This window comes from Nicotiana attenuata, chromosome 6 (genome assembly GCF_001879085.1).
Source record: "Nicotiana attenuata strain UT chromosome 6, NIATTr2, whole genome shotgun sequence".
In the NCBI taxonomy this organism is placed as follows: domain Eukaryota; kingdom Viridiplantae; phylum Streptophyta; class Magnoliopsida; order Solanales; family Solanaceae; genus Nicotiana; species Nicotiana attenuata.
The window spans coordinates 85,001,169-85,015,014 of NC_031994.1; the positions used below are offsets into that span (position 1 = coordinate 85,001,169).

Below are 13,846 nucleotides of genomic sequence, written 5' to 3' on the forward strand. Positions count from 1 at the left end.
GGCCCCGAAGTCAATTTTTTTGACTTTTTGGAAAAGGTTTAAAAATCCTATCTTTAAGTATTGTAATTGATTTCCTTAGCATTATTTGACGATATCTAGTCGAATGTGGTTAGATACGAGTGGTTTGGAGGCGTATTCTAGAGGAAAGGCCCCGGTAGAGCTCTGAGTTGATTGCGGAGTGAGGTAAGTGTCGTGGTTAACCTAACTTGAGGGATTATGACTTGTTTGCCTATTTGCTACGTGTTTAAATATTTGGGTACACCGTATATGTGAGGTGACGAGTACTTATGCGTTGTTGTTGGGTTAAAGCATGCGGGTGGAACTTATTTCTTGTAACTTATATCCTTCTTCGAGTATGATATCTATGCTTAGACTAGTTTATTACTTAGTTGATCGTTCTTTCCGCATTTAGAAACTATTTGTGATAATTGAGTTTTTTTGAAATTGGAGGTTTGGTATTGTGGAACCGTTGTTGACGTAAGGTGTATTCTTGCTTCCCAAATGTTATATATTCATTGCTACATGGTAAGGGAGAGCGTTAAAGCACAAAGGGTGATGCCGTGCCGATTATTGTTTCATTATTGATTAATACATAGTGAGGAAGAGAGTTAAAGCACGAAGGGTGATGCCGTGCCGTATTTATTATTTCATGATGAAATTGAGAGTAAAAGCACGAAGGGTGATGTCGTGCCGTATTTACCATTTTATAGAGAGTAAAGCACGAAGGGTGATGCCGTGCCATTATTATTGTTTCATGGTGAGTTGAGAGTAAAAGCACGATGGATGATGTTTATTCATTATGTTTATCCATTTCATTGGCTGAAGGTTTATTTACTGTTTCATGTTGTCATTTCCTGTTGTAGTACCGTATTTTGTACCCCCTTTCACATGTCCCTTCCCATTAGTACATGTTTAATCTTTATTTGTTGTTATGTTGTACGTATATTTTCGTCTGTACAGGTTTATTTACGTGGGTGTCCTGTCATTGCCTCGTCACTACCGCGTCGAGGTTAAGCTCGACACTTACGGAGTACATTAGGTTAGTTGTACTCATACTACACTAGTACACTTCGCATTTCTTGTGCACATTTTGGTACTGGTTCCAGCTGTCCGTGAGGCGCATCAGCTCGGATTAACTTATTTGGAGACTCGAGGTAGATATGCTGGCGTCCGCAGACCTTGAAGTCCGTCCCCTTTCCTCTTTCTCTATTACTATTCACTTCATTCGTGACAATTATACTTATTTCAAACCCTATTTGTAGAAACTCTAGAAGCTCGTGTACTTGTGACTCCAGATCCGAGTTGTACTAGATATTGGATTATTATGCTATTTCATACTTTATTTGGGCTTCATTTATGTTTAATTGGTTAAATTGTTCGAAGTGTTTAAAATTGGCAAAGAATTTCTCTAATGTTGGCTTGCCTAGCAAGTGAAATGTTAGGCGCCATTACGGTCCCGAAAGTGAGAATTTCGGGTCGTGACAATGAGCTTGCTACCAGTATAAACATGATAAGATAGGATTCATCATAAAAACAGCGCAAAATCGGTTTACCATTAATAAACTGTCAACCAAATCTTTGCTCCGCAATATAAATACTAAAACAAATAGTACTTCTTTAAGCATTCATCCTCGAGCAGTACTTGTACGGTCCCACAATGAGCTTTCATTTTCTGGATCACAATATTGGCCAACATAAAGCCCATTGGGAATAAAGGTCTGCTTACAATAGCTTCTCACAAAACGAATAACGGGAAAAACAACTTTCAAAAAAAAAATGCGAAGAACAAAATTCTGCAAATTGATTAAACTGCAACATCCCCAAAAACATTCACATCACCAATCATAGAGTAGTCCCCATCACACCCCAGCCAAAGGAAATTCTTTTTCCAAAGGCACAATGTTCTCATGAGGACAGCTCCAAAAGGAAGAAAGAAGAAAAAGAAATTAATCTCAGTTTCTGAGGGCTCAAAATATATACTACAAAATAGTACAATTAGTAAGCAACAAGGACCATAAAGATTCTAAATCCATAGGAAAAGATAATTCCCAGAGTATGGACAAGCTCCATTAAAATGCCAGTGGATTACCAATCAAACTGACCATAACACTATTTCTATTTCCAATCATATAAAACATTACTCCATCTGCAACAGGCATTTCCACTAACCAAGATAATCAAGAAATCAAGAATCATTCACAAAAAATAAGCAAAAACTAGTAAGTTGAGCTTTCTTCATAACACTGCATTGCAAGGCAATTGAGCCTCATACTATCAAAATGTTGGATGATGCAGTCCCACAGGTCCATGTTAGAGAACCTACAAATGAATGAAACAGATTTCAGAAAATACTGAGAATGATACTTCACTCATGAACATGGAGTAATGCATCTAGCTGTCTGCTTTAATCCATTATCAAAGAGAAACAAAGTTGAAATGGAAGTAAAACCAGCTGAGCAAATAAAGAAAAGGAGCAGAGAGAACAAATTACGGTTAGCAAAAGATTGACAGGTGAAGATGGAGGCAAAGAAACATATATAGCTTCTAATGATCTACACTGACTGGCTTCTCGCCATTAAGTCTACATGGGTCACAGATCCCTACTTTATCCTTCCTCTTCAAGGTAATGCCAGCCATTGTTCGTCTTTAATGTCGGAAACAAGCAGAAAAAACTTTTCACAAAATGTTGAATAACGCACATCGCGTTGGGATGTCTTGAAGCTATTCTAAGCTGGGGATTTTAGAGGGTATACCCTGTTGTACTGTAAAGCAAACCAGGGGTACACTGCGGTCCAAAGATCCTTTGAAGATCTTTTCACTTGAAAAAGGTAAGCCAACTGTCATGGACTCATGGTGTATGTAGCTGCTTGAAACTGTACATTTGAGCTGGAATTAGGACCTCTCTGTATGCTAAACAAATCAGTGAGTCACTGTTCATAGTAACTGTTTGAAAGTCATAGCTGTAGTTTCGGTAATCAATGTTGAGGTTCAACATGAAGCATAAGAGAACCTAAATCTCTGCTGTCAGTAGGCTACAAGTATACTGTGCTCCGCGGTGCTAATTTACATGCCCACTAACCCTCCAAAGAAACAATTTCAATCTTCGAACATGAAAATGATTGAAAAAGTTGTAATTTTTTTGTGAACACAGAACAAATTATGTGAATATACTCAACTTGGAACTTGGGGGAAAGGAGTCAAAGGTATTATACTTCTGAAGATGAAAGGCTGTCTCATGTTTAGGTAAGTTTGGTTGTAATGTATACGTCTAATTTTAATATAAAGGAAATATTTCCAAGGACAGACAAATATCCTATCCACAAGCTGCCTTGCAGTGTTGTCAAAGGCTCATTTAAGGCGCGCCTCAGCCCTAAAGCTCAGAAAAGCTCAAGGAGGGCGCTTCGCCTCGCTTAAGCTGGGTTCAGTGTAGGCAAGCCACTAAGGTGTGCACCTCAATGCCCATGAGTTCTATCTTGAACTGAGCGGTACTAAACAACAAATATTATCAGCAAATAAGTGTATTAGTTGCGGAAGAAAACATTAGGAGTGAATTTGTTTCTTTTTTCTTGAAGTACATATATATTTTTAATTTTTTCCTTAGTTGCGCCTTTTTTTTTTCAAAAGCCCGCACTTGACTGAGCTTTGCGCTTAAAGCCTCAATCGACCTGGATCACTTTTTAGAGCTTTTCGCTTTTGACAACACTACTGCCTTGCATGTAGTTTGAACAACAGCAAGGAGATGAATCTCCACATCTACAAAGCCATGACTAGAGCAGGAACTCAAAATTAAGAGTATAGCAATACTTGAATAGCTTAGTCGTCTATCTGGTTTATGTGAATCACACCTCCAAACCAAAACCAGGACACGAAAAAAGAATTTCACTGTAAAAGTAAGAATCAGATCTAATTGCACAGTTTCAACCCCAAAGGTATCCGTTGGAATCCAAACCCAGAATGTTAGATCAGCAATTATTATGTAATCTAAATGCTCTTAAAATTCCCAAATTTGTGCATCCAATAAAATCCATTATGACCAGCTCGTTTAAACTCTTGAGTAATCTTTTTTCTAAACCGTGACGTCGAGCCAGCTTGTGCGCACCTTGACTAAATCCACGAGGTACCTGCTAGCTCCCACCCACCAGCACAGTAACTCTTGTCCACAAAGGCTTGTACATATGGGAAGAAATAAACTTTCGAGTAATTTTAAGAGGGTGAATCGATTTGTGACATTTGTCAATAATATTTAGGGAAGCTTTTATGCCAAAAGCTTAAGGATATTTAGAAGATGAAACACATATATAGCAAACAAATATGGATAACTTATTCTTGGCATTAAGATGAAACGCATATTTATTTACTTATTTATTGATATGGTTGTAGAGAACCTCTAGTATTAGAGAACACCTAATTATTGGTCCTTAGGGGAATTAGAGTCACTTCTCTGGTCAAAGCAGATTATGCATGACTTTCATTTAGTTTTTTAAATAGCAAAGAGGGATATCCGAGAGCAGAGGAAAATTACATGGTTGAAAGGCGTAAACATAAAATTAGACAAATTTTCAGTATCTTCTCTTGCGTGTGACTTTCACGCTTTTCACTTGTTCTATGATTTTTCTATGTTTCCAAATTTCTCACAAAGTTAAGGCATCTGTAGCACAAATAAGTTTTTAGCTATAAATTTAGTATTGAATGATCAGCAGACTATCACGTGCCCATAAAAGGAAAGGACTTGAACAAAGGAAATCATAGATAAGGGGTATAGCTGCACTGTTAAAGTCTTCAGGTACCTCGAGAGCCTTGCTCTTGTAGTTATAGCAGAAGAAATACGAAAATTCATCCCAAAACAAGTCAGAATCAGCAAGTAAAATAGCTCCCATTAGTGCCCCCTTGTATTAGCATATCAAGAGCTTATAGCAGCACAAAAGAATTTTGCTTTCAAGAAAAGGCACAATGTAACGGATGTGGAGCAGCACAACACAAGATACTTAAATAAGCAAATGTTTAAGTCTATCGTCATTTTCACAAGAAACAGAAAAGTGCATGTATATCTTTGTATCTGATAGAAAGAGAGAGCAAGAGAAAGGGTGAGGTGAGAAGTTACAGTTTATTGAGTCTTCTTTTCCTTGTTTAAAGGCCTTGAAATCTTTCTCAGGACGTTATCATCAATTTTCCTGTACTGTGTCTGAATGACCTTTTGTGCTATAATAAGCTTGTCATCAATTTGATCTTGGTACTTGTCATACAACAGCGGCACTGACAAGCTAAAAAGAATTCCTGAAGGCAAGATACACAATCTAGTCAACGATAAATCCCCAATAACTTATATCGTCCTGACGAGATGCTACTACTCACCCATGTAGATGAAAGTGAGGAAGTTGCAAAAACTACCAACATAAGATATCAGCCACAAGCCAAGAGAAACCTGATAAACCAATCCATATTGATAAGATGTAAATGTGAACATAATATGACGCATGATAAAGGAGAACAAAACATGATGCATGAAATGGAAAAGGTCCCATAAAAACAGACCTTAATAAAAAGTTTTAAGTTCCCACCAATAGCAATATCATGCGCAATCATCAATACATGATTGATCCAAACACGCACCATATCAGCAGCTTTTACGACAGATTCCTCATGAACCTCCATATCAGGGATAGGAGGTAGAGGCCTGGAATTGTAGAAACATTAATTGGATCATTAAGCCATAACAAGTCTTAGTACATCATAACCAAAAAAAGAACATCAAATTGCTCAACGCTATCAAAAATCACAATCGGAATGCATACTCCAATTGAAAAGGCAGAAGAAATGCAACAACCAAGCAGATCAAGGCTTTAATTTTCAAATACTCATAGACAAAATAGATGATCCACCAATTAGTCACAGAGCAATCAGAAACTGAGTATTTTGAAAAAGTTGAATTGAGTTATAATTCATTACCTGTTAAGAAGTGAAGCAGATTTAGCCCAGAAGAAGAGAATCACAACTAGAAGCAACAGGACATTAGCAATAAAGGAAAGAACATTATATCCAGCTCTCTCAAATAGAATCCAAAGAGCAGTGGAACTGACAAGCAGAGTCACACTACCACACCATCTCCTCCACAACAACACATCTGCCACTGCAATCACAATTTAAGCACTTCAGCAATTTTTTTTATCAAACAGTATTTTTTTATAGAAAAACAGATGCTTATACTCGTGATCAATTGTTACTTCACAATCCACAGTGAATTGATGCTGTAATTAATAAATGCAATAAGGTCAATGTCAAATCTGAGTTTATGAAAATGCATGAATTGGGCATTGGATGCATAATTATATACAGAGGCAAGAATATGAAGAAGGCAATACGCAGGCGTAGATGGGAAAGAGACCTGGACCACCACCAAGAGCATGATAAACAAAAGACTGACGATTATCTCCCATGGCGATTAGGGTTTCTGTATACTTCTGCAACCGAAGAATGAAGACCGCAGGGATGGAGGGAGAATCTGAAAGGGCGATGACGGTAATTTTGCGGTCAGGCTATGGTAAATCAGTTTCAACTTTCAAATACGCCTGAGTCGTGCTAGTGAATTAAACAATAACATAATGAAGCAAAAGGATGATGAAAAAAATTGTCAAAAGGACGTTATGACAGAGGGTAAAGGCTTTTGCTTTTCTTTTTCTTTTTTTTTTTTGGACTTTTTACTCGATAATTAAAATGTCTAAGAACGACGGGTCAAATTTAAGATCAAATTAAATTATTTCACTACAAGTAATTGCACGCCAGTAAGGCACATCATCAAATGCACAATAGAGAGTAATCACAATTAGATAAATGGTCTAGTTGGGTAAATTATAGCCGGGTGATTATTAATCCACTGTAAAAAAAATAGACATATTGCATTGTTTGTATCAAAATTTTCTCTCCAAAAGTTACCTAGCCGAACCTGTTCGTATTTATGTATACACTGCTTTTTTAACGGGAGGTCGCGTATTACGGTTGTAGGCTAGGAGGTAGTTGAGTCTTGCGTTACTTTGTACCTTTGTGAGCCTAGTCCGGTAGGGTTTTGTCTAAGAGAGCTAGGGGCAATGTCGTGTCTTACTATTTTCTTTTTCGACGTTGGATCCATTTACTAGCCACCATTTCTGCTTTGCATTTTTCTTCTGCATTTTATGTTCCTATTTTTCCTATGATCTCCGTGATGAATCTAATATCCTCTCCTTTTGTCTTCTTTTTATTATCTTAAGCCGAGGGTCTTTCGGAAACAGTCTCTCTATCCCTTCGGGGTAGGGGTAAGGTCTGCGTACACACTACCCTCCCCAGACCCCACTTGTGAGATTTTACTGGGTTGTTGTTGTTGCTGCTGCTTTTTAACGGGAACATATTTACATTCACCAGCTGTGATCTAAGTTGCATCAGTTGAATGCTTGAGAGTTGTTGATTATTTCACTTCTGCTCCCAGAAAAGAAAGAATATAAAATTATGTGTCAATTTCTTGAATTGTGCGCAAAAGAGAATGACAACTATTGGTGACGCCCACCAACTGCTAGTGGTGTGGTTCAATGATTCAACTGTAAACTCCACTAAAAGATAGGGTGCGGGCCTCCCAAAGACTATATAACAACTAGCTGGACAACGCCTTACTATATTGACAATGGTACCATAGCCTTAGCAGCCAAGCTTGCCCGTCCATGGACCATCTAGATTTCACGAATCAAAGTTTTAAGCCCCCCAGATTCTAGATGATACTAGTTTTTTTCAACTAAATGAACAAAGACAAAATACAAGAGTATTACATATTGGATGTTGAAAAACTGTTCACAAGTTATGTTACATGATCACAAGTTCACGAACTATATAGCTCATATAAGCTCCTGATCCAAGCATCTAGGCAGGGCACACTAAATACGAAGTCAACCACCTCTCCCTCCTTAGTTGTTGTCAGAATCGTCATCATCAGACGACTCTTCCCTGCGGTTTTCTTCTCCACCTGCACTAGAATTACTCTTCTTCTCTTTCTTCCTCTGCTTTTTCTTCTGCCGCTTCGCACGTTTCTTCGCTGTCCGCTCTTCCGCAGCTTTTAATTTTTCTTCTCTTCTCAAGTTGAATTCAGCAACTTCTTTCCTTCTCTGGTAATCTGCGTCCATCCTTGCAAGTCGGTCTTGTTCTCTCCGTCTCATCTGACGGTACTGCAGCAAAAAATCCCCACAAATTGTTATTTCTGCCACTTGACACTGTCAACGTATACTTTAAAACCAGAAATGACCCCTTCGCAATAAATCATTTCTTACACATCATTCAACAGATTGCAATTACAATGTTGATAACCAAAATGCATGTTCGGATATCAAAATGCAGGAAAACACCTATGAAGAATAACAAATTTCAATAGCTTTTGTCAACCATAACTCTGACATATGAACAAATACAGGCTGAGCATCCTAGATTATGCCTCCAATAGAAAGCTTGACCAAGAAAAAGGAAGAACAGTCATCTATACGTATGTATTTGCCATGGACCATACCATGGTAAGCTTGACCATTTATGGAAAGACACCAAACGGCAGGGGCGTACGCATGATTTTTCGTAAGCGGTGTCGATATTTAAGAGAGTGAACAATTGTCAAATCACTGTAACGATACAAATAAACAACAATAATTCGAATCTTATTTAAGAAAAAACGAAATCTTATTGATAATTTTTTTTTTTGTTTTTTTAAAAAATGTTTTCATAATATCCTTACCGGAAATAATACTAAATACTTCTTTTTCTATATAAAATACTGTAAACAATCACTTAAAACTCTATCATTATCTAACTTTTGAAATGGTTTCGACCAACTTCATCGCCCAAGAAAAAGAAGAAAGAAAAAAAATTTAGTAAGACAACTCACCATGGAACTAAGGTTACAGGAAAAATTATTGCAGAAAAGGCACAAAAATCGGTACTTTATAAAACAGCATGCGTAGCTGCCTAAGTTCGACCCCAGAACCTCACCTAAAGAGGAGGAGCGCGTCACCAGGAGGGCAAGCAAACTATACGTCAAAAGCAGTGTCATTTAATTATTTATAAGTTATTTGTACATATCAATAAGTTACACATATTTAGTGAACTTTTCCAGCAAAGCGGTGTCGGATGACACCGCTTCCACCATGGTGTGTCCGCCCCTGCCAAACGGGGCAGGGGGAAATCAGTTTTAATTTCAAGTAAGCCGTAACTTGAATAACGAGTTCATTTTAGTTATTGGCATAGCTCAATGTAGCTTCTTTTAGGCATCGCTTCAAATTTCCAGATTTAGGTAGCTGATGAAATACTATCCAGTTTCTTCTCAGCGTTGACTGATTCAGCATGCAGTCAGATATAAGAAGACATATATGCACATATATACGCGACTCGAATACTACCCATGCACATTTGAGCTCAAAGCAACAATATGAGTCACTAAAGTCAGCATATATCGTATTATGGCAGTAATGGAGGAAATAAACCAAGACAAGCTCCAGGTCGATGAGTATACACTAAATACTCATACTGCTTAAGATGAACTATTTGCACCCCACGAACATCTAAACGCAATCGTAAAATTGTATTTTGCCTACAATATATATACATAACTATAATCCTAACATCAGCAAATATTCTAGCACCCAATTATTTTCAAGATAACAAAATTGCAAACTTAGCAGACACTAGACGTTTTGCAAATAGTGAAATCTTCAACCAGACAAGAAAAAACAGGCAGAGTTATTGTTCAGTTCAAACACTTTGATCCCATTTCACAACTAACTCGTTCAGGTTAGGCTTGAGGCAACTAGAAAGACGCAGTCATCTGTGATTTGCTTGCATTTAGTTACAGGATTGTGTTCCAATCTTTTCAGGAATAAGAAAAGGAAAAACTTAAGGAAAAGCCACTTGAACTTACTGGAAGTAAATATGACAAAACTACAAGAAATTTCAAGGGTCAGAATAGCAGATTTCAGAGTCAGTACAGAGTCCACGAAAACAAGATAATAAAACGAAATTGCCTGGGCAGAATAACAAATCTTTCTCTACACTCTAAAGCACATTTCTTCTACTAATTTCAGGAAGGATTAGGTTAGTGCAATCATTTACACATATCTACTTCCACTTTGACCACTAAAAACCATTGTAATCACTTGCAGCTTTTACGGAATGAATATCCGACCTCCATTAACTCTTAAAACTTCTTCAATATTCTTTCGAGAGTGGATACTGCTTCAATCTTTCAAAATGTTAACACTAAAATAAATAAGATATTGAACCTTTAGCAATTTGGGAGCTATTTCTTACCTACCTATTTGCCTGCGTCTGATATATTATTTCTTTCAAAGGTAATCTTCACTGAAATTTATCTCACTTCTAGAGTTCTTGAGGACATGTCTCATCCTTTTGACATTTTACAAATGCAATGCAATAAAAACATAGGCCTTCTTCAATAAACAACTAGCACTTCTATTTTCTTCTTCAAAATAGAGCATGCATTCTCAATTCCTGGCCCCCTAGAGTGCTATCTTAACTGCATTCCCTTTCTTCACAGAGCAAACTATACACAAGAGATGGCTTTTCCGCCCTTTTAAGTACTGCTGTTGCAATCTCTTTCTCTCTCATGGAAATTCTCTAGAACTAAACTACTCTCATCCCCACCCTACTACTTCAGCTATTGCTTTATTATTTGAGCACTCACAATCTGCAAACAGGTTCCTTGGAACTAGGAAGCTTTGCACAAGAAACTAACTATATTTCCTACCAAAGACCTATGGTTGAAAATTAAGCTCGACATGAATTACAACCAAGTAGATACTGAGAGCAAGAAAAGTCAGTTGATGAGACAACAGTAAAAGCAGCCAGAAGACATCATTTCAAACCATAGTTGGACCGCAAAGTGACACCAAACTATCGACAAGGCAGAAAAATGATGCTGAAATTTGGAGGCATCGCTTGTGCAGCTGTCAGTGTTGAAACACATGTGATTGCTTCCAATAAAAATTATGCCCCTACTGTCCCCAGTGGCAAATCTTGCAGGTCAGGCCTGCCAAGTGCCTCTTTCTTCCTAATTAGTAGGAAAGTAAGGGTAGAAGGGGTATGTCAAAGTGGTGTAACTACTTTTGGCTGTTTCCTCCATGAGATTAGCCCAAAACACGCAGACTGACGGATTATAAAGAGCACCTAGGCCCTCTAGGTAGGACATAAGCTCCATCAGGCTATCTGAAAGTGATCTCACTTCTCATCTGAATTTGCCTAGCCACCACGACACGGAGCCCTATCATTGGATTCTATAGCATCACCAGAACATTGTAAGACGAGTTTCTGTTCAAGTTGAAAACGTAAGGAACAGACCTCTTCGCGTAACTTATAATTCATCTAGTGATAATGCAGTAAACAGAAGGAAAAGGAAGAATGTGTCATCAACAAAATTATATCTTTATTGATTCTAAAAAAAGGACAACAGAAGGAAAAGGGTTCTTAATACGATGCTGAGTTTCTTCTTTGTGAGAAGAATTAGGGACACATAGGATATTAACTCAATCACATTTTATGACATGAACTTCAGCAAAATAAGTGAATTAGTAAATAGTGTATCTGTTGAGTTTCGCCAGAAAGTCATTTCACTAGTAGCAGCTCAATCTAAGAGTCAAACCAGCAACTGTCTGATATGTTTACCTTATTATTCTTTTCAATAGACAGGTGCAGCCTCACAGATTTCTGGTTAGACTTAAGCAAGTCATCAATTTTGAACACATTCAATCTAACTTTATACAACTTGCAGGCTGCAGCAGAACAAAATCCTACTATTTATCTGTTTCAATGTTTACTACAATAATTACATCTTATCAAACCCTTAAATTAACAAGTACTTCTGGTGCTCTCAATTTACCACAGTTCACACTATCAGTCTCTAAACTCAAGTAATTTCCTGTTCGGCAGCCGTTAATCAGAATGAATTCTAACTCCGAAGCACGCTAACACGATTATATATCAGAATAGAGCAGGAGATAATCAAACGCTCGGAATAGCAACATATATAGTTAACTACAAAGAAAACAAACCAGAGCAAGCTAGGGCTCAACAACGAACCAGAATAGTGTAGCGGTACCTGATGAAAGTCACCGGAGCCAGAACCAGCAGAACTACCAGATGTATTGCTAACCCGCACAGGCACACATTCAAGTATACGACGGAGCTTGATCTCGAGGTCCTCCTCTTCAGGATTAGCTGCAGGTGGCGTGTATTCTACAAGAGCGGTGGACGAAGACGTTGGAGGGCGAGGAGGTAGGGCAGCCACCTGCCTCTCCGACGCAGGAACCACCTGTAAATCGCCGGCCGCCACGGAAGCCGATCGACCAGATGATGACATCTTCGCAAACGAAAGGAGATACTATTTAATTTAACTCTACACTGACGGCAGAATATACGGTATAGAAGAATATATTGTTAACCGTCGACTGAGAAAACCTTCCCTAGGGGCACCGCTGCTTCGCCACTGAATTTGATTGCCTGGACGACGATGAATCTTTTAGGGCAACATGCCCCTGCGATTATTTGAAATCCTACTTGGCAGCTAAAGTTTAGATACGGTATACTTTTGACCCTGAGTTCCTCTTGTTTTAGAATTCTGCATTAGCTATGTAATGTTTGGTTAACATTTTGGTACTTGCACAAAATTCAACATTAACAGTATAATGTTAGGGTTGTTATGAAACATAAAAGAAAAAGAGTATTGTAGAGAAAAATAGAGAGAGAATTCTTATTACTTTGATATCAATTAAAATGGAATAGAATCCCTCTATTTATAGGTAAAAAATGACTTAGCCACCGAGTAACAAACCCTAAAATCTCTCTAAAATATAGACATTAACCATAAATAAAAGGCGAAATACATAAACGGCCTCTTTAAGTTGTCCTCAACGATCAGACAAGCACCTCAACTAACCTCTTTACCAATTTGACACTTCAAGTGGCTATCAGGTGTATCAAATAAATACCCGGCCTAGTCAGCCCACCTCGCGTGTGACACACAGTCTGAAAAGCACGTTGCCTACCCATCAAATAAATTAAGCTTTTATTTTTTTAGAATTAATTTGAAGTGGGCCCCAAAATTCCAACATATTCTTCCAACAAAACCAGTTACCTTCAACGCCATTATCGCCGGGGAACCTTCGCCACCACTGTGGCTGTCAAACCTTTAATTTGTAATATGCACGTTAGCGAAACAGATTTTTCCAGCAGATTAAAGCCAATCATCAATCAAAAAATTGTTAAACCCATAACTCATGAAATCTCAACACAATTTCTCCATCCATCCACTTCAGAAACAATTGTAACCCAGTTGCTCGAATCAAGTAATCAACTGGACACCAATTCAAGAAAAATTTACTCAAAAAATTAAAATACTCCAGAAAGAATATACGTTAAAACCCAACTTCTGAATCAATAAATTAAGAGAGAGCAAACTGAAGATGAAAAGATGGAGAGATAGAGTGTCGTTTGTCATTATTGACGCGAATGAGCTCTCAGATTTAGTATAAAGAGATGAAGAGAGAGCAAGAAGGTTGTTGGAAAGAACCTTTTCCGATGAGGTCTTTGGTGGATTTTAGAGTTAAAGTTTGAAAAGAGATGTGTGTGAGACGAGGAGTGAGAATAGATCCTATTTTTAAGAAGAAGGGATGGGAAAAAGAGAACGGTGATATGGATCTTTATTTGGTTATTTGTAAAAGAAGAAAAAATAAGGATATGGGGGGGGGGGAGAGGATGGGGGTGGAAGGAAGAAGACGAATGGGAGGGGCGCGGTGGTCTAATTAGGTTTAGTTAATAGTAAAAAAGTAGTTTCATT

The 13,846-nt window shown here is 37.9% G+C and overlaps 2 protein-coding genes across 2 annotated transcripts; both read right to left on the reverse strand.

Annotated features, from left to right (window-relative positions):
- LOC109227366 (reticulon-like protein B11) lies at positions 1,925-6,630 on the reverse strand. The gene is made up of 6 exons (XM_019392502.1): positions 6,383-6,630; positions 5,947-6,127; positions 5,533-5,674; positions 5,353-5,422; positions 5,102-5,274; positions 1,925-2,319 (listed from the first exon to the last, which is right to left on the reverse strand). The coding sequence occupies exons 1-5, from the start codon at positions 6,432-6,434 to the stop codon at positions 5,105-5,107; spliced, it is 615 nt and encodes a 204-aa protein (XP_019248047.1). The 5' UTR covers positions 6,435-6,630; the 3' UTR covers positions 1,925-2,319; positions 5,102-5,104.
- LOC109227367 (PRKR-interacting protein 1) lies at positions 7,712-12,630 on the reverse strand. Its single transcript, XM_019392503.1, has 2 exons — positions 12,110-12,630; positions 7,712-8,183 (listed from the first exon to the last, which is right to left on the reverse strand). The coding sequence occupies exons 1-2, from the start codon at positions 12,368-12,370 to the stop codon at positions 7,926-7,928; spliced, it is 519 nt and encodes a 172-aa protein (XP_019248048.1). The 5' UTR covers positions 12,371-12,630; the 3' UTR covers positions 7,712-7,925.